Source organism: Scardinius erythrophthalmus (genome assembly GCF_964197995.2).
Source record: "Scardinius erythrophthalmus genome assembly, chromosome: 18".
Taxonomy (NCBI): Eukaryota; Metazoa; Chordata; class Actinopteri; order Cypriniformes; family Leuciscidae; genus Scardinius; species Scardinius erythrophthalmus.
This window is the reverse complement of record NC_138238.1, coordinates 7,930,322-7,955,584: the sequence shown is the minus strand read 5'-3', so window position 1 is coordinate 7,955,584 and position 25,263 is coordinate 7,930,322. Positions and strand designations below refer to the sequence as shown.

General features: G+C 39.3%; 1 protein-coding gene across 1 annotated transcript; it reads left to right on the top strand.

The window, feature by feature from the left end:
• Positions 1 to 4,021: 4,021 nt before the first annotated feature.
• On the top strand, positions 4,022 to 24,017 carry hs3st3b1b (heparan sulfate (glucosamine) 3-O-sulfotransferase 3B1b). Its single transcript, XM_081393599.1, has 2 exons — positions 4,022 to 4,898; positions 21,059 to 24,017. Exons 1-2 carry the CDS (start codon positions 4,321 to 4,323, stop codon positions 21,675 to 21,677), a joined length of 1,197 nt encoding a protein of 398 aa, XP_081249725.1. The 5' UTR covers positions 4,022 to 4,320; the 3' UTR covers positions 21,678 to 24,017.
• The last annotated feature ends 1,246 nt before the right edge of the window (positions 24,018 to 25,263 follow it).

Here is a 25,263-nt window from a genome sequence, read left to right as displayed (position 1 = left end):
ATCATTGTTGAAAACTTTTTTTTTTTTTTTTTTTTTTTTGCGAAAAGCGTGATAATTTATTCAGGATTCTTTGATGAATACTAAGTTAAAAAGAACAGCATTTTGTAAAAGTCACTTTGGATAAATTTTTGATCAACAACAAAAATCTTGCCGACCCACAACTTTTCTTGTCTATGTTTTTGCTATGCCAATACAATTTGTATTTTATGCGTTTTAATATTTCTGTTGTTTATGTGTGTGGCAGGTAGTCTGCTGTATTTAGTTCACCATGCGATTGAATGCATGGCTGAGTTGACAGAAGAATCCCACTGCACCTCCAGACAGGCCTGGAAACAATGTCTGGCTGCCCTGGACACATTTGGCTAAGATATCAGCCTATATAATCTCCTAAGCATCGACCTCTGCACCTGTCCGGCTGCAACACTCGATACTACTCCGCTGTTTCCTTCCCAGTTGTCCTCTATGATTCCACTTCTCTCACCACCTCCATTAGATGCCCACATATACTGTGTGCTGAGATTTAGTCGGGGCGGCAGAGCGAGGCATTCTTCCCCTCGTAAAGATCTGGTCTGGATGCGGCCAGTGCGTTTCACATCAGAGAGGCGATGGAGGGATGGAGGGGGGGAGAAAAAAAGAGAGTGAAACAGCTGTTCCCAACATGTCAATAGATTAAATGGCAGCTCCAGCCCTCCTGGGGTCCGTGGACTCTCCCACCATGATTTTACAGCTTCCGCTCTTGTCGTGATGGACACCCTGTGTGGGACGAAGACTTCCCCAAGAGTCGGAATGGACGCCCTGCACACTTTTACTTTTAAGGGTATTGCTTATAGCTTATAAGTATTGCAAAAATGGTTTAATTTTCCTGTTTAAATGCTTTCCCCCACTCCTTTATCAGGCCAGGCTTGACGGATACATCATAAATGCGTGAGTAATCCTCTTCTCAAGAAAAATATTGTTTGACTCTGAGTGTCACGGAGAGAGTTTCTCACAGTGCGTTCATTCATTATGAGCTCTGTGAACCCTGAGGAGGTGAGCACATTTCCCATAATGATCTTTGGCTCTCTGTGCTTTTTCTCATCCAGCTTGGATTCTCATTACAGTTTTTAACAGCCTCCCAGACCTTCATTTGTTACAACAGCAACAGGTGGATTTCTCCTCTCTTTTCATTTGCATGCAACGCAACGCTTTGAAATCTTACACTGAAATGCGGGATGATTTCATTCGGCGTTGTTAAAGAGGAGATATGGTTAAGTTTATAAATGAAAGTTCAACATTCTGAACTCTCAACTCTTGAGTGACGGCTAGAAACTGTGTTTTTCTAAAATACTCTTTAACTGCCGTTTAAGCATGTTAGGCAGAATGACAAACATTTTTGGCAGACGTTGGGCAGCAGTGCATCAAGTATTCCTGGCACGAAGTGTGCAAGGAAAACAGTATAGTGAAAGGCTTTTGAAACTGATTTATTTCTACTCGCCACTTGCTTGAAATAAGTCATGGGGTGGACGAATGTTTCTTGGGCAAAATATTCCCTGAGCTTCTTTAAACTTGCACAGATATATTTGTCTTAAGGGAGTCTCTCCGTCTCGAACACGCACAGTGACATCAATCTCAGAAATGTGGTCTAGTTCTTATGTTATATTTGTGAAAGGCGACAGAGGAGTCTGTGATGGAGTCAATAGTCATGTTGAAAAATATACATTATAACAAAGAATGCTGTGCTGATTTAAATAATGTTCATTTTTGTTTCACCATCCGGTATCAGTTGGAGGAAACTTAGACATTTTTTCATTGTTTCATACATTTATATTTATGCATATTTAAATTACTTACATTGCATTCATTTAGTCAGTTCATGTATTCCCTGGATATTGAACTCGACCTTGATATTGTAAGCGCAATGCTCTAGCGTTTGAGCTACAGGGATTTTTGGAGACATAAAATCAAACGTAAAAAGTATAAATCTGCTCTTTCCAGTTGTTGACACTATTCAGTGGTAATTCATTGTTCAGAAAAAAGGTCCAGACTTTATTTCTTTTTCTGACCCTGTGTTCTTTTTACTAACCATATACTGGCAAATCCAAATTTTTTTCCTTTTTTTTTCTTCTAAATTGTTGTCCATGCTGGACATAATTCATAACTCAGACGTTGCTTGATTCAAATAGATGCCTTAAACACAATTTTGTTTCAATATTGGCTCAAATTAGTTTAGAGTCAGTAGTACTTTCTGAACTCTCATTAATAACACAACATGCATATTATGACATTATATACTATTTATAATGCTTAAATACGCATGTATATAATTAAGCATCTGCTCGCTCTATCTAGAGAGAGAGAGAGAGAGAGAGAGAGAGAGAGACATAGCCTACATATGTATAGTAGTCAACATTTGAATTTGATAAAAAAAAGTTAAAGTTGTCCTAAGACAAGAACGGGTATTGTTCAAAATTCATTTATAACTTTGAAAGGTTTTGATCCACTTCAAATGTTGACTACTGTATATGAAAGTCTGTTTGATTAAAGTGAAGTGGGTTCCCAAGATCTTGTAAAACCTGCAATTATCAGGACTTTTTTAACTGATTTCCAGTCTTGAAAAACTCTATGCTCTGATTAATGCTCTGTAATCAATTTGAAATGTTTCTAGTTATGTTTGAAATAATCATGAGCAACTGGGAAAAAGTAATGTCAGAGTGTGTGGAAACGCGGAGAGTGCTGCGTTAGGCTAGTCGAACACTCTTCACTGAAGAGCTGCATGTTTCCAAACCTGGTTAATAGCGAACTGAAGCGCCGCTTGTTTCGTTGTTCAAGACTACACAAAAACTGACATACATTATCATATCCATCAACAGCAAAATATATAGGCTACTGCAGGGAAACACAACTTTCAGCATTAATTAGCCTAAATGTGGATTTAAAGTTTATTTCATTTTATTTCATTGAACTCCTTTACTATAATATGTAGGCCTACTTATAAAAAAAATACACGGTGAATATATATTACATTAAAAAGTGATGATAAAATTATTATTTCATATTTTAATAAAGTTTTTAGCTTATTTGATTTAGCCTAATTTAAAATGTCATCACTGTTTTGCAAAATTCGAAAGCTTTCTTTAGAGTTAAGACATTTGGGGGGAAAATATCGTGTTACTTTTTTTTTACTTGCATTAGTTCACATTACTTTGCAGATACAGATTTAAAGTGACGATATAGGCTATTTTATTTTATTTTAATGCGATATGCAGATTTTCTTGTTGCCCTGCTCTTGTTTAAGACGTTTAAATGTTTTTTCCCCGACGCTTTGTCTTTTAAAGCCTTTTGGATATAGCTAAATAACTATTAAAAACACATTTAAAAATGTAGACTACTTTGTTCATTTTACGTTTGTCTGAACCAATTGAATATATTTTTAATTGATGAACTAGTTGATATCAAATTTGAGTAGATAAAAGACGTTGCCCACACCGCACAAAAAAAAAAAACATATTTTTCGAAGTTGTAAATAAAACAATGATTAGCCTATTGAAGTAGACATTTTACAAAAAAATACTGTCGTTTCATTCATTGAAAATTGTGTAATAAAAAAAAAATACAAATATAGGCCCTATACCGGCCTATAGATGTGTCTTTTAAATATATGAATTACATATGCGTTTTTTTTAAATGATAACTTTATCAAACACATGCAGGCGTAGCCTATAGCTTGAACGGAAACTTTGTATGACATTCCAAATCCTGATTCCTTTCTAAACCGTTCAGTTGCGTAAAATTTGTAACTCTTTGGAAACTCCCAAAAACTGGAATAAAAGGATTCCGGTCTAATGTTCCTCTATCCAATAAGAGCGTTTAATCGGCTCGCGACCAAGTGTCTTGTCTAAAATCCCCGCCTACGTCGCCCCCTGATTGGCAGGCATATTTAATCAACCCCGCCTTTATTCAAATCAGTGCGCAGCGGTAGGCTGGCCCTGCTGTCAATCACACACATCAGCGCTGTATAAGATCCACTCTCTCGAAAGCGCTCAGACACTCGAGGATGCGGCCGGGAGCAGCTTCTCCGGCTGGGAATCAAGTGCACCGGTCATTCTCATCAGTTTTCTCGTATTCTTTCGCAGAAATGAACGAGGACAGCTGACTAAAATCGCATTCCTAGATGTCCCCATCCACTTTGGGCTAGTTCATTTCACGTGTAAGGATTTTATTGTGAACTTCAATGGCGTTTAAAGACTCTTGAGAAGGATTCCCGAGCCTGGACCTGGACGGAACTGTACCTACCTGTCAATATGTCCAGCTGGAGTGTGATGGTCTGCATGCACAGGGCTTATGGAATATAGCCTGTTCTGTCACCATTTTTACGCGCTCTCCGTCAGTCCCGTGAAGAAGAAACTCGGGCTCCTCTTCATCATGCTGCTCCTCTGGGTCTACATGCTGTACTCCTGCGTGGGCTACTGTGCCACTATGCCACCAGGTTTAGTTGTGGACAATAATAATAATAATCGAGCGAAGGAGACGGATTTCCTCGGGAAATATGCTGAGGCAGAAAGTGGCCGGCCGGACCTGATGATGTCCAAGCTCCTGTCCAGACCGCAGAGCGCGTGGACGGACGTGGAGTCAGATTATGATGAGCCTTCGGTCAGGAGAGCTCCCAGAGACTTCTCTAAAGATGAAGGGGACGTAGACCGAGCTGAGGAGTGGGACGACGGGCGGAGAGTTTCTTCGCTGTCAAGTTTCTCCAACGGCTCGGGCAACAAGAAGCTGCCTCAGGCGATCATCATCGGCGTGAAGAAGGGCGGGACGCGCGCGCTGCTGGAGTTTCTGCGCGTGCATCCAGATATTCGCGCGGTCGGAGCGGAGCCGCACTTCTTCGACCGTAACTATGACAACGGACTGGACTGGTACAGGTAAGAGCGTAAACAATAAATAGTACACTAATTTATACGTCCTATACTTCCATTGACTTGTATTGTTTTTCAGTGAAGTAGAGCACAATAACGACACATTGACGACTGACCTATCCTTAACTAGCTTTTTCTTTCTTTTTTTTCTTTCTTTCTTTTTTCAGCAGGCTATTTAATGGATTTTAATTTAAGGCATTATTTGTGTGCTTCTCAAATTTATTTATTTATTATTTATTGCAATATTCGTGTTGGCATAATTCCCACGAGAAAAACGAGACTTGAGCTGTAAATTACAAGCCCGTTATAATTTAACTTGAGTTTAATTGCTACATTTAAGTACAATTATATCGACCAATCTACATTAATAACTTGCCTCTTTTCTGTCAATTTGAATTGAACTTAACTACTACGAAAATTCAGAGTTGAAACTCTGAAAACTTGTGAAATCGTTAATTAAAACTGAATAGCCTGTTGTGATAGCCTACGTAAAAAGAACGAAATACAACTTTTTAATTCTTTCTATGAAATAAGAAATCCGAGATATTCAAAATATTCATACAATTCATAGGCTATAGAATGGGCTACGGATTTATGATTCATACATTCTATTTATTTACTCAATTCATGTTTTAATAGTTTGGCTTCTGCATGTTGCTTATCATTAGGCCTAATAAACAACATTAATTAAACATACACTGTTATTTAATAGGCGCCTTTTTCACATTTTGTTTTTGAAGAATGGAGTTTGTCCTCCGTCATGAGTTGGCCTTTTTGTATCTGTCATTCATTATGTAATTTTACCCTTTGGCTTGTTCTCAAACCTTCCTTTTTAAAACACCATAGTACCCCGTGTTTCCTAGTTTTTTGTTGGAAATCAAATTTAATTATTATGTAAATTGATGTTCTGTAGCCTATATGGTTTGCACTGAGCCATCTAGAAAGGCAGAGTTGCTGTAGCGCTAGTTTTCAGATTCCAGTTCAAACATTTACTTTGGGTTCACTGTTCCTGCTGTTGTCGAACTGTCAGACTCGGAGTTTTGAGGGCTGAAATATTGAACACGGTCCTTTAAATACACATTAATTCAAACGGATATTTTTCAAATAAACACAATAGTTCGGTATGTATGTATTTGTGATTGTAATATCTTGAGAGATGACTCATATCCGACCGCGTGATGACGCAGTGATCTCTGTCGGACACACTGGATCATTGCAGGTTACCGGACCTCTGCTTTCCGTCTTTTAGAACTTTTCAATGTATTTTTTTTTTACATTTTTTTTTTTTTTTACTTTACAATTGTCTAAAATACGGATACAACAGAATTAAAGCAAATGGAAAAGTGAAGTTTAGCTGATGTCTCAGTTTTAACTAGCCTAAATCAAATTACTTTGCTTTAATTGCAGTTTTGGAAACTTTTTTTCTTCTGAAAACCCATGGGTGGAAATGTCTGAAATTATGACCTGTCGATTTAAATGGTTTGGATAAATAATGAGTGACCGAGAGTAGTAGTGTGACTACCTTAATTTTCGTTGCGCAAGTAATGGCAGTCTATCAGGAGAAAAACGGGATCAACAAAATGAATAGCTTGTGAATTACTCTTGTTAATAATGTGTTAAAGTCTGTTTAGTTCCGTGCAGCTGTGTTTCTCTTTTTGTGTTGTTCTTACAAACCGTAAATGTGTTAAACATTTCGGCTTGTATTTGAAAAAGCATTTCTATTAAGAGTGCATTGCTGTTTCTTTTGAGCGTGTTTTGGACATTATTATTTGGCCCATTTTGTTTTATCAACTGCCAGAACACAGTGAGAGCTCATGAATTCATTAGGCTACACTAGCTGCAATTCACCCAGAACTCCAGACATTTGTTTCAGATCAACTTTAGTTTTATTTTTTATTTTTTTGTGTGTGTTTTTTTTTTTTGTTACTTATGTGTTGCAGTTATTTAAATGTGATGACATTTTGATTAACTATTTGTTAACATTATTAATGTTCCACAGTAAAATGTATTGAAATAAATAGCTGAGAAAGGGGGATTTATTGCCCCAGAGTCTGTCCCTGTTTACCCCAGACACCGAGCGGAAAGAAACCCTCAATAAGTTTATAAAACAGTCCTGGACTGCACGCCTGTCTCTCTAAATGGATTTGCAAAGGTTTGAGGGGGTGAAAGCCCAGTGCTTTTAAATATATGCAACATTTCAGGGCCCCTATAACAAAAAAACAGGACGGATGAAAGAATGGGCGTTGTAGTGAATGCTTGGTAGTCCAGCTTAGATGAAAAGGGAATTATATTCGTGCATGTTGAGAGAAAAAGATTTATTTGATTAATTATTTAAATGCGGGGCCTCACTTCAGTCTAATGCAAATTCAAGCTGGTCCAGCAGAATCAGGCAAGATTTTCCCAAAAATCTTCAGATTCTTTAAACATGTCCTTCATTTTCAAACTGAATTAATTGATTGCGTGGATTATGCTATTAAGATTTTGAAGTAGAAAAAGAAAAGAAATTGGTCAGATGTGTTATTCCTAGTAAAGTTGTACCAGAAAGTAAGATTTTTTTTTTTTTTGCTGAAAAGAGCACTAGTACGTTTTTTTTAAAATTCAACTTAGTTTTCTTTTAGCCTGGAAAAAGTGAAGTTGTCTGGTCAGTATTTGAAACCCGAGGATTTTCCTCTAAAATGCTTTTTTATCCTAATTTGTCCCTTTCAAAATTTTGAAAAATGAGCTTTCACCAAGTTATATCGTTGATTGAAAGTAATTTTTCAAAAGCTTCTGTTGGTTAAAAATAAGCGATAAATTACATATAAAATCCAGAATATATAAAACACTGGGTGTTGAAGGGTATAATGCTTGTGTTCCACCCGTTCGAGAAAGTTTTCTGTCTCAAGTTTTACAGGATTCACATGCCATTGCAGCTGGTCTGAGTTGGACATGCGATGCCACAGCGAAATTCTATATCTGGCCACTGCTGTTTGGGCTGAATATACAGGGCACAAACAAATGCAGACTTGCTTTTTTAACTTTTGCTCTTTATTCTGTCACGACATCTCCATGTGACCTAATCTAAAACAGTGTTGGACAGTTTGTCCAGACAGACCCTCAACGCTGACATGTCCGTTTGGTCCTTTCTTGTCTTTTTAAAGAAGTGATATATTCAAATTGTTACTTTCTTAGAATTGTCTCTCTCAAGGGACTGAGCATGACTCTGATTCTCAGTTTTAGAGTGTCTAATACTTGAAGTGATTTGCTTTGTAATGGAAAATATAGTTTATAGCATTTTAAAGTATAGTGCATGGTAAGCATGCAAGTCAGTTTTACTGTAGTTTTTTAAAATCTCTGTTTATCAAAAGTCGTGATTGACCTTTTTAGACCTTTCTGTGCTACAGAGAGCCAGAGAAAGACATGGCAGATGAGCTTTTGTTCCTCAATACTGGTTAGACCTGTTTTAGACACTGTAAGAGTATGATTCACAGTCAAAAAGGATTATCTGCAGGCGCTTCACATTTCTACTGTTTATTTGTTATGCTCTTCTCTCAAGAACGTCTGGTCAATGTAGAGTTTATAACAAGTGCCAGTTTATTTGTAAGATATATTACAGTATGAATAGCTGGAGTCGTAGTGGGTTGAATTGTTGAGTAATAACTTTGGCAATTCTCTTTTCGCAGTTTTCAGTTTCAACTGCTTTTCTGATTTGTGGGACCTTGCAAAATCTGCATTTTTTTTTTTTTTTTGCTTTTACCGTTTTTTTGCGGAGACTCTGATGATTTAATAAGCAGTTAAGTTTGCTTCTCAAAAATCCCACCCAGCCAGCCAGCCAGACAGGGTCCCAACTGGAACGGTGAACGTTGTGAAGGCCCTGGCGCTGCGTTTGTCTTATTGTTGCATAATTTTCAAATCTACCAGAGCAGTTTTTATAGTCGACTCTTCCTTGATGGTAGTAAACCTACAGTCTTCATAGAACTGATAACATTTAGTCTGCGTTTCTAAGCATCTTTTCCCATCTGTGTTTGAAGGTTAGGTTTTATTTCCTCTGCTAAAAAGGTATGTAGTAGGAAAATGCAGTTCACTCTTTAGTGTGCAATCCCCGAGTCCATCCTGAGATTAAGGGTGTGTTTTCTGAATAGCAGCCATTTAACAACATGGTCCGTAACTGCCGACCAACAAAAGGACAAGTGGAGCATTGTTCTGTAAGAGTGAAATCCTCCGCAGAAAGTCCTGTTCCGCTATTGGTCCGGGGAACGTTCTCGGAAGCATGTCACTTGAAAGTTCTGAAGTGCTTGGAGGGCTACGACCCCCTGCCACCTTGTACAGATGAGCACTTCCATCCATGGAATGGCTAGTTCTGGATGGATGCCTCAGCTTTTGTACCCACACTCCATGGGGTGTTCACGCCACCGTGTAGGTGACCCATACGGACGCTGTGGCCAGTGACCCCCTCCTTCCTGCTTGTACAAAGCAAGGGACCGCATTGTCTAAGTGGTGCCGGATGAGATCAAACCCAAGTTTGGCTGTAGATACAGGGTGTGTTTATAAACAGTGAGCTGTGGTTGACTGCTAGGGCTTGGTATTGATACAGATATCCAGATTTTTTTCCGATTTTGATTCACAAGCGCTCAATATAATTAGATCCCATTCATTTGGGCATATTTCAGTTTTAATGTCTATTTTTTTGCATATATATATATATATATATATATATATATATATACATATATATACATATATATATATATACATACCTTTTTAGCAGAGGAAATATGCCCATTCATTTGGGCATATTTCAGTTTTAATGTCTATTTTTTTGCATATATATTATATTATATTATATTATATTATATTATATTATATTATATTATATTATATTATATTATATTATATTATATTATATTATATTATATTATATTATATTATATTTGGGAAGCACAGTTGATAGGTACTTTTAAATTTCATCTTAAAACTTGACTACTGATTTCATTCAGTTTATTTATTATTTTGTGTTGTTTTGTCAGTTTAAAAGAGTCATTTGTTTGTGAATCGGTGTACACTATTGTATGTAATTGCGTGCAGTCCATGAGGACAAATGTGTTTTCTTGCCACGCTGACATGAGGTAATAGATCATTCTGAGGATTTAGAAATCACCATTGTTTAAATGAAGATTGCGAATGATTGCAAAACCAGTTTTACCCTACTGTTTTTGACTTTTGTTGTTGTTGCAGTATGATTTGTGTGCAATATGATGGTTGGTGACTGCTGTAGCAGAAACTTATGCCTTTATGCTTCAGATAAGCACAAAGTAATGACTCAAGCCAGCTTAGACCGCGTGGGACTACATGTATTGATTAGTTTACGCTGTGGCGGGCACTGTGTGGTGTAGGGTTAAAGGTCTTTGTGGCTCTGGTTATCTACAAATCAGTTGAGCAACATTGTCTCTGTAAAGACCATCTGCACTGCAGGTGAGACCCGATCAACCCCTCATCCTTGCTGAACACACACACTTTTTTGGGGTCTCTGGTCATTAGACCCCAAAACTAATGGGAATTAAATGCAAGAGCAAATCGTAAACATTTGTTTCAAATTATTATTATTTTGTCTTTTTACTTTTTTTGTTTTTTTGCCTGCAGTTAATTTGGTGATTGCTGTAAATTGAAACTATAAACTGATCCCAGGTCCCAATATTAAGGAGCAGCATCCATGAAAACTGTTCAGTCTCATGGTAGAATAGACTTCCTCCACTCAGCTGGATCTGAACCTTGACCGGTCATCCATTCAGCAGTCAGCAGGTTGACATCCTCTATTGAGAGCCTGCGCAGAGCTGAGTGAGGACATTCAATGGACTGCCTCCGAATGATGCTTTAGTGTTGGCTAAACTGCTCAGCATCCTTTAAACCACAGGATTACTCTGCTTTTGTGCTCGGCCTCAGCTTTGGAAATCATCTCTTACATTTCAGAGAAGTAGACTGCTTGCATTGCCTATTTCTGTCCGGCTTAACTTCTCTTGCATTTCTTGGTCTCTTCATTTTTCCACACATTTTGTCTCTAATATTATTGTGTGATTGTAGAAGAGCTTATACAACGATCCTCTGTGTCTGTGTTTGTGTCTTCTCCCCTTGTATTCCATATTAGAGCCGGGCTCCACATCAAGCTCTAGTTCCCCCATCAGAGGCGGGGCTGTTGTAGGCCTCAGTGTCCACATAAGGCCACCCCCAACTGGGTACACTGGTCAGCAAAGAGAGGACGAGAGTGAAAGTGGGCCCCTACTTGAGCTGGCATGGCTTTACCAGTGGGGTAGACCAAGCAGGGTGGGTCTTAGTCTGGAGAAAGGGGCTTTCATTCATCAAATTACCACTGGCTAATTGTGAAAGGGATGGCCTGGGGAGAGACAGACAGTAGAGGCCCACTGTGGTGGTCTGCCATTGAGAAGCTACGGTCTCCTCCAGAGAAAAGCAAAATAACATGGCCGCCCTCAGCAGGAACCTCCCGCTGAAGGATAAAATCAAGGCAGACAGGAACTCGATGTCAAGCGCTCGTGTTTCTACCCTCCTACTGAAATATTGTCTCTCATACACACATACAAACACCCAACATAGGCAACAAGTGACCAATAAGGGAAGGGAGCTTGTTTATAACTGTTCATTCGACTTTTTTCTTCCTTGTATTGGGAAATTGTTTATGCATAGGCCTACTTTCTCTGGTTGATTGGACAGCTAAAATGAGGGATAAAGAGAAAAGTACAAGATAATAAAACCCTTCCCCTTTCACCTTTTATTTCAATGGTCTTTTGTGTACAGACCCACCCTCTGTGCTTGCCTTGAATTGGACTCTTTTTAAACAAGGTGATAATTTGGATGTCGGATGTCAGAATAATGCTATCCCTTCGCCTTCATAAAGTAAATGCTCATCCATTGTTGGTAAATACACAGCATTTACAGGAGCCTGGGAGCTCCAGCGCAAGGCTGTCTGTATGGTCCGGTGATTGTTGGCCCATGTCTCCCACCAGGTCCATTTCCTCCCAAGTGTGTGATCATCAGAGCTCATTTTCTGAAAGTTTGAAACCCCAAGGAGGATAATTAGGAGTGAGAAAAGTGTAGAAAGGAACTTGATGATATAATATAAAAGCTGATCGTAGATGAATATTTACTATGAGACACTGTTTGTTTGTGTGTGTCTGTCTGTCTCTCTGTGAAAAAAAAGTGAAAGGTAGAGGATCAGGCAGAAGTAGAGACCCCCTGAGGTTTCCATTAACCGCAGTGAGAAAAGAGCAGACAATTAAAGGAACACACACACACTGCTGATGTGCCCAGAGGAGCACAGCATGAGCTGAGCTCCAGGGCAACAAAGCCAGTTTCTCCCCGTAGCCCAGGAACTGTCACTACTTTTGTCCTCACACTTTCTCTTGTTAGCCTTTTGCATTGTGTGCTTTCTCTCTCGCTCTTCTAGGAAAAGGATCAGCTAGACAATAAGAACTGTGGTAAAAGTCTGTATGTCATCTTTTTTATGGTGATAATTTTACTTTTCCACATTGTCTGTATATATATTATGTATTCTATGTATCTGCCAGTATTAGTTTTTAATTAATCACTATTTTTTAATATTGGATATTCAATTATGTACGTTGATTTTCCCGATTTTCAAGTTTAGATTACCTTTTCTGTCAGTTATTCTTTAAAAATGTGAATAATTTGATGACACTTTTAACATTTGATTCATTTGTTGGTCACAACATGAAAATAATTATCAGCTTATATATTTATTAGAATTTTAGTATTATTGCATGCCTAACTGCATCATTACTCCATAGTACTGTATGTTTTTATCATTAGTTGTAGTCAAATCAGGATTAGTAGGAAAATATTTTTTACTATTTGAAAACAAACCGAGTTATTGTCACTTTTTGTTTCTTAGTTTCATAGCCCATTTCTCAAATGTCTCTTCAAATCTGCATTATGTGGTTGAATGGCTTGTTCTCTTGGCACATTGACTCCAGATTGTGTTTCTTGTGGGACTGTAAGGCCTTCTGGAACACAGACAGCAGAGAGAATGGAAAGCAAAAACATTTGTCATCGTACTCGCAATACATCAACATGCCTGCTGAAATAGCAGCCCCTGAAATCAAATTACACCTGTGACATCCGCACTCGGCTGATTACTTTCAGCAGAAGCGTTTGACAGTGATCTCTTTGTGCTTCACGCCAGTTATATTGTCTTCAGCGGGCGCTGAGATACCAGAGCGGACTGTAACTAGGCTATCATCCAAAAAACGTTCGCAGAATTGCCTCAGGAGAGAGCTGTACGCTCTTGTTAGTCTTCTTGTCTTATATGTGCAGTTTAATTGTCAGCTCTGGTGCTATCACCACATAATTTTGCTAATTGTGGGTTAGCAATGAAGAATACTAGTCTGGAGGAATTTGTAAACCATTAACCCGTAGCGTCAAAGTAATGCAGCTGTGCTGTAAGCTTCTGATGTAACGGCTTGACAGACTTGGAGGAAATTCCCAGCTCTTTAAAGCTCACCTGTCTTCAAAAGCTCCTCAGCTGGAGGAGACTGTGTGCCAAGCAAAACAGGATGTAATAGGTGCATGCATGTGTGTTCTTGTGTCTGAGCATGATGGCTTTGAAAAGTGGGGAAAAAAGTCTTTTTGAAGTCTTCGTGCCAATTTTACAACAATTCAGTGAGTGAGATATCCTATACTGTCAGATGAGATTATCTTTTTGGCATGTCCAACGTCATTCATAGTGAGTCAAAACATTTGCCAGTTAATTAAAACAAAAGGCAGATATAAATGATGCAACTTTATAAATTCTAATACATCATATTTACCCCGTCCCTTACTATTTCAAGACTGATGCTTTGGCTTTGTAGCTTTGTTAATAGCCTTTATAGCTTGGTAAACAAGCTAAAACCTCATCATGGCTAGTTACACTAAACACCACTAACAGTCTAGAGACTCTTTGTGTCACTCAGTGGGAATGTAAATGAAGTGTGGGACTGAGTCCGTTAACACCCTCTACAAACACCCAAAGTAAACAAGCTTATCACTGCGGATTAGCAAGAGCAAGATAAACACTGGTATTGGCTTGATCACTGCTAATAACTCAAGGGTAGATTCAATGGGAAGGCTAGTGTTTGTGGAATTACTGCAAGTGTACATAAGGCACTTGAAAATACCATTGGTTAAAATCAGCATAAATCCTTATAATTTCTTGTTGTAAATACATTAAAGTAGCATGCAATTATCATGCCAGCAATAAAAAAAATTTATTTTCGTAATAATAGTAATATATATACATATGTCACAGTCAGGCGAGTAATTTTGACAGCTATGAGGGTTACTGGATTTAACTTGGTTATTAGAAATTCAGGTTTTTATATTTTCGGAATTTATTTTGTATTTAATTTAAAAAAAATCACTTTTTTTTGTCTTCTTTCAATGGAGTCATTTACAAAATAAGGATTTATGCTAATATTGTCCAAAACATCACATTTTGCAGGACATTGTATGCTAAATTATTACTTTTGTAAGTGATCAAACTTGTGATTTTCATCCGAAAGACGTTAAAAAATCTCATAAATTGCATTGTATATTAGAATATCATAGAGACTTAGGATTGGACTCTTTTGACTTGGGCCAGGTGAGCAGTGATAAATTCATCCTAGTTACATTTTTAGATATGACCCTAATATCACATAATAATTTTTTTTAGGTTTGACTGTAATATCACAGAAACACCTGTTCAATAGGTTCAAAGTAGCCAGTCCTACAAACATCTCTTCAGTACACATTATAGCTCTGCAAAATGCACAACCTGAGTGAGAAAGAGAAAAGTGCACTTTATTACCCCGTCTCATCCCTACATCTTTTATTCAGAGCTGATGGCAGCCTCTTCTTGCGCAGCCTTGTCCCTAACACACAGTAATTCCACTCAGCTGGCAGACCCGTAGGGCAGTAACTTAATGTGCTGCCCAGACAGCAGAAAACACACCCTACCCCTTGTTTTAAAGAGATTTTGGTAGGTGTTGAATGGCAGCAAATAACGCTGAAACGGAGTCTGGGCAGATTGCAACGTACAGAGCCCGAGGTCTCTGTGATTTATGCATGTTCTGCCCTTCTCAGAGGCTGCTGTGGTTTTGAATGAGTTTGAGAGCGAGAGAGAGAGAAAGAAAAGAAGAAAGAAAATGGGCCTGAAATTGTGGTTGGCACAAGAAGAGCCTAGACCTCAGTATGATTGCTGAGTAGATACCCTCTCTCACGATACTCACTTTATGTCGAATGTCTTTATATATACAGCACTGCAGGGAGACATAAATATATTTTTCTGCCCTTGACACCCTAAAGCAGACCAGTCTTCCCAAAACCAAAGCCCCCGGCTCTGAGAGAGAAAATCTATAGATTAAACATTGCAATGTTTCTCTTTAGTGTTGGGGGTCCAACTGTTCAGTTATAAGCAGATGTTTTTCGCTTTAAAAGCACCGATAAAGTAGTTTTCAGAAAGTCCATCTCGGGCATAATAATTTAATGAAAAACTAGATCAGCATTAAGGTATAACCCTTTTTAGAGATGACTCTAAAGGAAGAGTGTGTCTAATCTCCAGACAAAGGCAGGTCAGAAGTGTCTGCAATCCTCCCCGTTCCTTTATTATTTATCCATCAGAGCAGTCACTCCACGTGAGAGAGGCTTTCTCCGTCCATTGAATGTGGATCCAGTGACGTGATCCGTCAGCGAGAATGTCAGAAACTGAAGCTAAGACACACCAACACCTTAGACAGGCCTGACTGAGACGGTCATTTACACCACTTTATGTTCATGTCAGGGTTTACATGGCAAAGATTAGAGGCTGAGGAGAAACCTGAGGAAGAGCTAGTCAGAGAACGAGAAAGGTTAGGTGAGGAAAGGTAAAGTATAGCCGTTAGAAGCTGGGATATTCATAAAACCCTTTCGCATGTGCTATCTAATGGCTCTTGGCTTCAGCATCCCAGGTTAAGAGGAGATCTCTGGAAATTTTCACTAAGGAAACCAACCGTCAGGAGGCTCTAAGTGGCTGTGTACCTCTTAAAATATAGCGGTAACTTAAAGCTGCTGCACACATGCTCATCCTGGCTCTGTCTCGCGCTATTTTTCTCTTTCTTTTCTCCCCTCGCCACCCCATTACCATTCTCTCGGTGCTTGTGCTATAAAACCCAGCTTTTGCTCCATAGATTTACGGCTGCAGTTTTGCTCTGCGGTTAAATATAATGTCAAGGCTCCAGACTCCGCGGGGTGTATTTCAAAACTACAGCCTCGCTCAGGTCTCTATGACGACAAAGCACAGAAAATATTGTCTGTATGGAGCGACCTGGGAGGTGCCTGGATTTACCAGATGTAGCCACACGGCCTCCATTGAAGACAGAATCCATATTTCCCGGCATGATCTCCAGACACGGGATAAAACTGACCCTGATCTCACAGAGTAATGTTCCAGTGGCCGCTTGATGTCAGAATTAGCTACTTCAAGTGTCAAACTAGTGCCTCAGAACTTTGAGAAGGTCAAAAACACTATTGAGTCATAAGATGATTCAGCCCAAAGAGAGACAATCACTTATCACTATCGACTCAGTCTCACTCGTTCATGAAGTAGCAGTGGACCTTTTCCTAAACAAGCCTTGTTTCTTTTCTTGTATTAGCCATCATCTGTTCATGCATGAATGTCACGTCTGTTGTTTTTTCCATCCTCCACTTCTAATAGTCTAAAGTGCAAGGGGTAAGAGTGGCAGGGTCGGAAAGCTAGCGCTGTAGCCTTTGGTAGGGTGAAGTGTCACTCAAATGCTCAGATCCTTGAGACACTGGTAGTCTGGTGTTAGAACACTGCAATCAATAGTCTGACTATGAAACAGAGTGTGTGAACTACTGGTTGCAGATGCAGATAACTTTTTGTCTTCTTACCCACATGCTGTTCCAAAATTTCCAGAGAAAGAGACATCTGTTGTTCTTATATTGTTAACATTTCAAACTTGCCTAGATAAATTATTTTATGATACTAGAATTTCTTTTGGTGCTCAAATCATCCATCCAGTATCACTTTCTTTGAATGAGCAGCACAAACATCCTGCTTAACTTCTTTTGTGCTCACTGAAAGTCATTTGATTATGACACTCTTTCATTCTCATGCACAGGCAAACTCTCACACTACCATTCTGGCACAAGGACTGCCATTTTACATCATTGTAACTGCTTTGCGGCTCTGTTCTTTATCTTTCTAGTATGCCAAGCCCAAGCAGCTGAGCTGTTAAAATCATTGGCAATTAATTTAAGTTTATTTGACTGCTGAGACTTTATTACACTGCAGCTTACTCTAACAGCTCTTCAACTCACCGCCACTGCAACATCGGCGAGTTCTATACGCTTAGGAGATGTCTATCAAAGATGCACGCACAGGTGTTCCAAGGTTGTGTCTGTTTTGACTTGCTCTTCAGAACCAAAGTGCAGGTACGGCTGTGTTTCTCTGATCCCTCCAAGACTTTAAAGCCCTAGATATAAAACATGCTTCTAGTCTATATCAGTTTGCGTATACAAAAAGAAAAAACGCACAGCAAAAGAATAAAAATGCCGGCCAGAATATAACCATAACAATGCCAGAGTTGAAAGACAGATATTCTAAAACGCTTGTCACTTGAAAGCAATGAGATCATAGATAAAGCAGGCTTAGGGGGCTTTTTGGGGCTACTGTGTCTATCCTAAGCAAAACAGGCTCTTCTTAACAAATCAAATTCGACAGAAGACAAAAACATTGTTATAAAAATTCCCTTATGTGTCTTTTGTTCTCTCTTGTGCTTTTGTCTGTCATTTTCTCCCTTTGTCAGTTTATCTCTGCTGGATAAAAAGTCTTTCAACATGGCCCTCAGGGCCATTCTGATCTTAAAAGAAAGCTAACTTCCTGATTTATCATTCTCTCTTGCCTAAACAAGTCTTCGGCAGTACAAAGTTGATCCAGAGCAGCGATGACCATCAGGCCATGTGCGGAATAGTCGTAGGAATGAATTACGACAGAAAACCCAAGAGGCAGGAGCAATCTTTGACCTTGCTTTATCACTTGAGAGGACTGACCTTTTTTATCAGTAGAATCATTTCGAGCACTCATATCCACTTTCTAATCCCTGTTTTAATAATTGATACGCAGCGTATCTTTACCTGCTCCAGTGGCAGCGTGTGCCGGCGAGGCACTTGAGGCACACGTTCGGCTCAAGAGCTCTCCACAGCCTCCTCTCGCCTCGCCCTGAGAGCTGGAGAAGTGCTTTCCACTCATCCTTCAATGGTCACCCTCCCCCTTTCCTCTCTGGCCTCTCCACGGCCCTTGCTCTTTCAGATCATTGAAGGACAATGCTCGGTTTTCAAAGAAGAGGGGAAAAAAGAGGGCCTCGGTGTCAAAGCATTGCCTGTTTGCTGGCGGAATGTCTAAAAAGAAGCACCTCATAAATCAAAACAGGCAAGAAAGGCTATTGTTCTTCCTAGAGCTTGCCTACTTGTCTTCCTTAACTCCCTCCCTCCCTTCTTCTTTTGCCAAAGTAAAAGTGAGGTGAGGGGATTGTTGCAGGTTTTTAAGTTTTTTGTGTCTTTTAACTTTTTCTTCTCCCACTTTTCTCGGCAGCTGTTTATCATTGCAGCTAGGTAGTTTAGTCCTTTTGCGTCATGGGTAGCGGTTCACATTAGAAAGTAAGTCTGGATTGCTTTTACACCAATTGCAAAGCATACTGGACTCCACATGTTTCACGTGCGCGTTTGAGTTTGAACACCACCCAAACAAACCAAATTCTGACGTGAAACATCAAATGCACCTGTAATGTGAAAGCATCCTAAAGCTGCAGTTTACTCAGCATCATGCTTTTCGACCGTATTCTTTATAACCTCAGGTTTAGGCAGAGCAGCTTAATATTAGTAGTGGCATATATATATTTTTTGGTGCTTTGGTGGGGGTGGGGGGTGGGGTTCTCCCCAGCACAGTATTTGTGGGTGGTTCATTTAACAGTAAATGCCTGCGTTATCTCTCGCCTCATTAGCACCACACATGCACATATACTGCTGGTTTGCTCATATTGTGCAAAACTTAAATAAACTTAAAAAAAACACACACACACAGGCTAAATATTAGTAAGCCAACACATTCATATTACCTCCATACTAGAAATAAACAGTTAAACTGTGCAGATGCGGGTGTGAGTGTGTCATTGCATAAAAAGGCACTTGCATAATCTGTTTTCATTTCACAGAGATTAATGAGTTTTTTTTCCCCCTGTGTTCTTTCGCTCAAACTCTCACTCCAGTGTTCTGACAGAGCAGTAATCAAACTGATATTATCATAATTGGATCTGTGGCCAGCTCTTTAGAGAAGCCATGTAACCACACAAATCTGCCAACAGTTTTCCATCATATAAATCAACACGTTACCTCCCGCAGCTTTAGGCTGTTCTCGCTTTCTGAATTGAGCGCTGCCTGATTTTCACTTGCAAAATAGGATTTTTCGCACATAGTGTCAGTTGTGTGATCTTGAAAAATCCTTTAGCGTAGAGAGTTGGTGCTTTGCAGGTGCTGTTAGGCAAAAAACAGCAGAATGCAGCAAAAATCTAGGTCTACAGCAGCACCTGGTGCACACACACACATCGGTTTGAAATTTATGTCCGCATTGAAACGCTCTCCGTGGGTTTTGTTTATCATAACACCACTCTCTGCTCTGGTGCTTAGGGGTTCTCACCTCTAACTAGTGAACACCAGTGTTAAAAATAGGCTTTTACTCAAGACTGCCTAGAGATAGAACAAACTGTGATCCACTGAAGTGCCTGTGATATCCTTCAACAAATTGTTTGCAGACTCTTGAATTGCTCGTAGCCTCGTTTCCGCAGGGTGTAAACACGCAAAGCAGGATTACACTAGATGCTGACAGCGCACTTCACAATACAGCAGTAAATTAGCGCTGGTGCTAACAACAGGGCTCGATACTCCAGAGACAACAGCCCAACAAGAGCTTTATCTCTCTGCACACTGATACCCTAAAGAGGCTCATTCTGCGTCTGTTGACATCTAAATGTGGCTGAAATTCACACTTTGTTATCTTTAGCTATCCCTACCCATTAAGTTTGTTACTCTATTTTCTTTGGTTTGTTTCTCATCACATATATTTTATGCCTTGAAATTTTCAGACAGCGGAAGCTGAACTTTCTTCAGTTTCCATACATTTTGACATGCCAATGTTTGTGAGAGCGTGTGCCAATGAAATGGGATCCATACCCCCATGTGTCCATCAAAGTCCTCTGTTATCGCCTCTTCCAGTATAATCCACTCTTCCTGATCGAGCAGGGTTGTGAAACCCAAGCCTGTTTGGCGTTAACATGCATGTTCACTTTTCATTTAAAAATGTCCCTTGATTGCGGTCCTGCATGTACCCTATCCATTTCACCCTGTAACTGCCTTAAGAGCTGCTTTCTCTCTATAAACAAGGCTGAAGAACTTTCATGCGGAATGTTTTTGCTTTGCTTAGTGTATGGTCATTTGCGTTAGCCCCCCTTTGAAGTATAAATCATTGTTTAGGTCTGGGTGGTCAGCAGTATAATACCATCGCTGAGGTCATACATTAGAACACTATTGGAATCGGATTCAGAGTGGGCTTTAAAGCACAGCTGGCTATGTACTGAGTGGATTACCCAATTTGTACCAATTAGTAACCTTGTTTTGACGATGATTTTCTATCTGCTGGTCACCAAGTAGAGACAGACTGATAATCAAACATATGTTTTTTGTTGTTGTAGTTGTAGTCTGTATCAAAATTTGTTTTAAAAATGCAGTATTGGTTGACCTATAGCTGTAGGCATAATCAGGAACATGATTTTAAGAGAGAACAAAGCCAAAAGATCTGCTGAATAACATTTCTCCAAAGCTTCTGAAAGATTTTGTATTATATTAGAAAGCCTTCGCTATTAAGGAGCCATGCCATTTAACATGGTTTGTGCATCTGTGACGTTTGAATGCACGTTTTGTTTAGCAACCGATGCTAATCATATTTGACTCAGAATCATGGCCTTGAATTGGTTCATTGATTGAGGAGCACCACATGCTCCATCTGTTTTGATTGCATTATGCAAAGTTTAGTTTTCATTAGACCTCACTCTTAACCCTCTCTCCTTTCTCTCTCTCTCTCCCCATAGGGACCTGATGCCTAAGACCCTGGAGGGCCAGATCACCATGGAGAAAACACCAAGCTACTTTGTGACCCGCGAGGCTCCGGCTCGGATCTACGCCCTGTCCCGCGACACCAAACTGATCGTGGTGGTCCGGGACCCCGTCACACGGGCCATCTCTGACTACACGCAGACACTGTCCAAGAAGCCTGACATTCCTACTTTTGAGAGCCTGACGTTCAAAAACAGGACTACAGGGTTGATCGACACCTCGTGGAGCGCCATTCAGATCGGCATCTACGCCAAACACCTGGACAACTGGCTGCAGTTCTTCCCCATGAGCCAGATCCTGTTCGTGAGCGGAGAACGGCTGATCAGCGACCCGGCCGGAGAGCTGGGCCGCGTGCAGGACTTCTTGGGGCTCAAGAGGATCATCACAGACAAACACTTCTACTTCAACCAGACCAAGGGCTTCCCTTGTCTCAAAAAGGCCGAGGGCAGCAGCAAGCCCCATTGCCTGGGTAAAACCAAAGGGCGGACCCACCCAAACATTGACCCTGAGGTCGTGCAGAGACTTCGAGACTTCTACAGGCCTTTCAACATGAAGTTCTACCAGATGACTGGGCATAACTTTGGTTGGGATTAACCGTGAATGGAGGACCCGTTGTTTTCTTTCTTTTTCTGTGTATTTGAAATGGCAAAAAGACATTGAGATGATTGCTATATATATGTAAAATGTACAGAAATCTATTTTATAATAATTTATTTTTAATTTCTAAGCAATTAATTCACTAAGCTGCCTAACCATATTGTACATAACGTCTGGCCCAACTCTAGTCTCACCACCGACATTCCACGTTTTTGATTTGCTGTGCTTGTTTCCATTCACAATGAATTTAATGGTGCTTCCGAATTAGAACATGGTTTGACAAACAAAAAAACTGTTTGTTACGGGTATCGTGCATTTACAAACCAATAGCGACATTTGCAATTCATTCAGTTCTGAATGTCCATAATATGTACCTTTGCGACAGAGGGTAATGAACTATATTTCACTCTCCGACCGCATTTCGTGTTTCATTACACTCCATATTGGCCCAAGTCCTACTATGGTCATCTGATAAGCAAGAGAGCTGATTCAATGTGTCCCTTTACTCAATAACATGACGATCAATAGCCCTAATTGCTACTTACAGTGTCACTCATGTTTAGAGTCAATCGCTGGGCTTTCACTCGCAGGTTCCTGTAATAAATGACCAATCCATCGATGGCTAAATCGTATCTTGGACAACAGCAAAGCAGCTTGTCGACATTATGTTAATCGCGTAACATATCTGAACTGATCGATTGTGTTTCTCCAGCCTCAGAAATGGCTTGCTGCCCTGTCTGAAAGGTTCAAAGGTCAAGATAGCATTGAAAGGAACTGGATTTGTTTAAAAAGCAAGAGCCAAATGACATGTCATGCGCCTCATAGATGGCAGGCCCGCATTTGTATTAAGAAGCTTTACCCAAATGTGACTCATACTAGAAAATAAACCCCATAACGTGAAGGGTAACGTTTCTCATTCATCCCATCGAAGCGCGTTTTCCACTACATCTCAGTTCTCCTCTTCTTGCCAAATTTTAACAAGCTTGCATTGAGATGCCTCATTGTTCATCTTTTTCTCATGCAAGCCTCCATGTGCTTTTGTTTGTCTTTCTACTTGAAAGCGAGGAGAAACAGTCGGCCGCTCTTTATCTGTGAAATTCATCCCATGGCGGCTGTCTCGAAGGCAAGATGAATGACTGTGCTTTGGTACAGCTCTGGTTACTGTTCATTTGGAGCACCTGATTCAGGATCAGCTCTCGATGTCAGGTTAAGGTGTAGGGTTTGAAGGGTGCATGGAGCCAACATTTCACTTTTTACGCCTCAGCTTGAACGTCAGGCTGAGATGCTGTACCTGGACCAGAATTCAAGGGGTGAGGTCACCGGGAGGTTTCAAGGCAGAATATTGCATTACGAATGTACTGAAACTTCCCATTTTTCACCCCTGTTTAATATACTGGAAAATGAAATGCAGAGGGACGGATGGATGCATTTGAAAAGAAAACAAACAAAAAGAAAGCGTTCTGTATCAGCTCACTGATTTTTGGTTTGTTTTACAACATGCTGTGCCTCAAACCTGTGCTATGATAAGCCAACTTCCTTTCGTTTAGAGAGGAGATTGTAATATTTATCAGCTGTGAGAACACAGCCATACGATTCTTGTTGGCCTTCAAGTATGAATTAAGCGGTGGAAGCTGAGGGAAATTTCCTTGGGCATTTTTCCTACTTTATTCAATTCATCAAGTAATCAGATGTTCTGAGGAGTCAAAAGAGAAACAATGTGAAATTTCTCCTCCAACTGTAATCAAATCATCAAAGCTTGTTTCTTGCATTCGCATTTCATTTAAAAGCAAATCAGTTGGATTATGGAACTGGATACTGAATAGGGTCGAGCAAATTGTCATCAAATGCTCACCCATGGGGCCTCCTGTGATTTTTACCAGTGCAATTGTTTTTTTGTTTTTTTTTTTTGGTTCAGAAACAACTGTCCCAAGATGTCAAGGCATTTTCTGGGTAAAGTTAGTCACTGATTACATGTGAACTGCATATGAATTCTGATCTGTCAAAAGTTGTTGTGAGCAAAGCTTCATATCTTCGCTCATGGTCAGGCAGTGTGTGCTGATGCATCTGTTTAATGGTTGAGTTTTATTCAACTTCATAGAGATATCCAGATGTTAAAAAAATGTTTGTCTTACTCTGAGTATAACAGAAATAAATAGACTAGAAATGAGCTTTATGTACAAATGATGAGGAAGGCATGTAAACCAAGTATTTTGTGGTATCAAAAATTAATTTTACACCATGAAAGAGAAAAATGAAACAGATGTTTCTAGATAATTAAATACTGAACATTCATACTTTTGCTTTGTATGAAGAATAAAATAAAATATATATTTTACCAAACTAATTGACTCTGTCTTGACTCGGATGTTAAGTAATGTGTCTTTTGGTAGTGTGAGACGAGATAAAAAAAATTGCTATTATACTATATGAGAATGTGTTTCTGACAGAATTGTCAGAATTCTTGTTCCTTCACAAGTTTTTTTTTTGGTTCCTTCTGAAAGAAAAAAAAATGAAAAAAAAACTTTGAAAAAGTTTTGATTGGCATTTTACAAAGTTGTTAGACTTACTACAATTCTTAACCTACTTTTTCTTTAAGAATTAACGTTTTTTTTTAGGCACTTGAAATTCAGTTTGTGGACAAAAAAAAAGTGCAAACCATATACAGTCAAACTTTTTTCATATTATTTAATAAACGTATGTTAATTATACAATTATACATTATGTGATTTATTGAATATTTAAAATCTTTTTCATCACTGAAAGGTCATATGAGGTCACCCTATGACCCTTTTGAGCTCCCATCCACCCTTTCACCCTATAGGCTAATATAAAATAAATATAGGCCTAGTAAAATCTATAAAAAAATCTATAATGAAGCAAATCTAGACTATAATGTATATGTATATGTTCAAAAAGTGAGTCAAATATTGATTCAGTAACCGCTCTGATGCAGTCAAGTAAAAGATTAATCAGAAGATTCAAACTAAAGAACCAGCTCATAAGAGTCATTCGTTTGTGAACCGGTCTACACTGAACTGGTCAATCGGTCAATCCATATGTTTGATTCACTAAACAGAATCGGCTCTTACGAGTCTTTCATTCGGGAATCGGACACTGATCGCTCTGTATGTTTTTGATCCACTAAAATGAACAGGTGACTACTCTGGTCGCTTTGTAGATTATGTTATTTTTGCTAGTGTAAAACGCTAGGATAACAACATAGAAATGCCTTTCTTGCCATGTTGGGGTATAATATTGTTATTGCATCAAATTCATTAGAGATGATGAATTCACATTCAAAACACAGGTAAGATATCATTTCTTTTGCCGTGACGCTGAAGATTCATTAACGCGGAACGCTGTTTTGCTTAATGGCTTGCTTTGTGATCCATTTTACAGTTTGACTTCGTTTTGTTGCTTAAATGTTGCTGCAACATTTTGTACTAACGATCTGTATATTGTCCTCAGCACCTGTGAAGGACTGTATTTATTGTTTGTTTGTTTGTAGCAAGTCTTTACAGTATGGTTTCTGTTGTTCTAAGATGTAGTTAAATCAGGCTGTAGCACCTGAAAAGCACTGTAT

Bases quoted from the DNA above. Each gene is read 5' to 3' on its own strand.
- hs3st3b1b (XM_081393599.1), top strand. From the start codon at position 4,321: ATGGAATATAGCCTGTTCTGTCACCATTTTTACGCGCTCTCCGTCAGT. The intron at 4,899-21,058 runs GTAAGAGCGTAA...CTCTCCCCATAG, and splicing joins AACGGACTGGACTGGTACAG to GGACCTGATGCCTAAGACCC.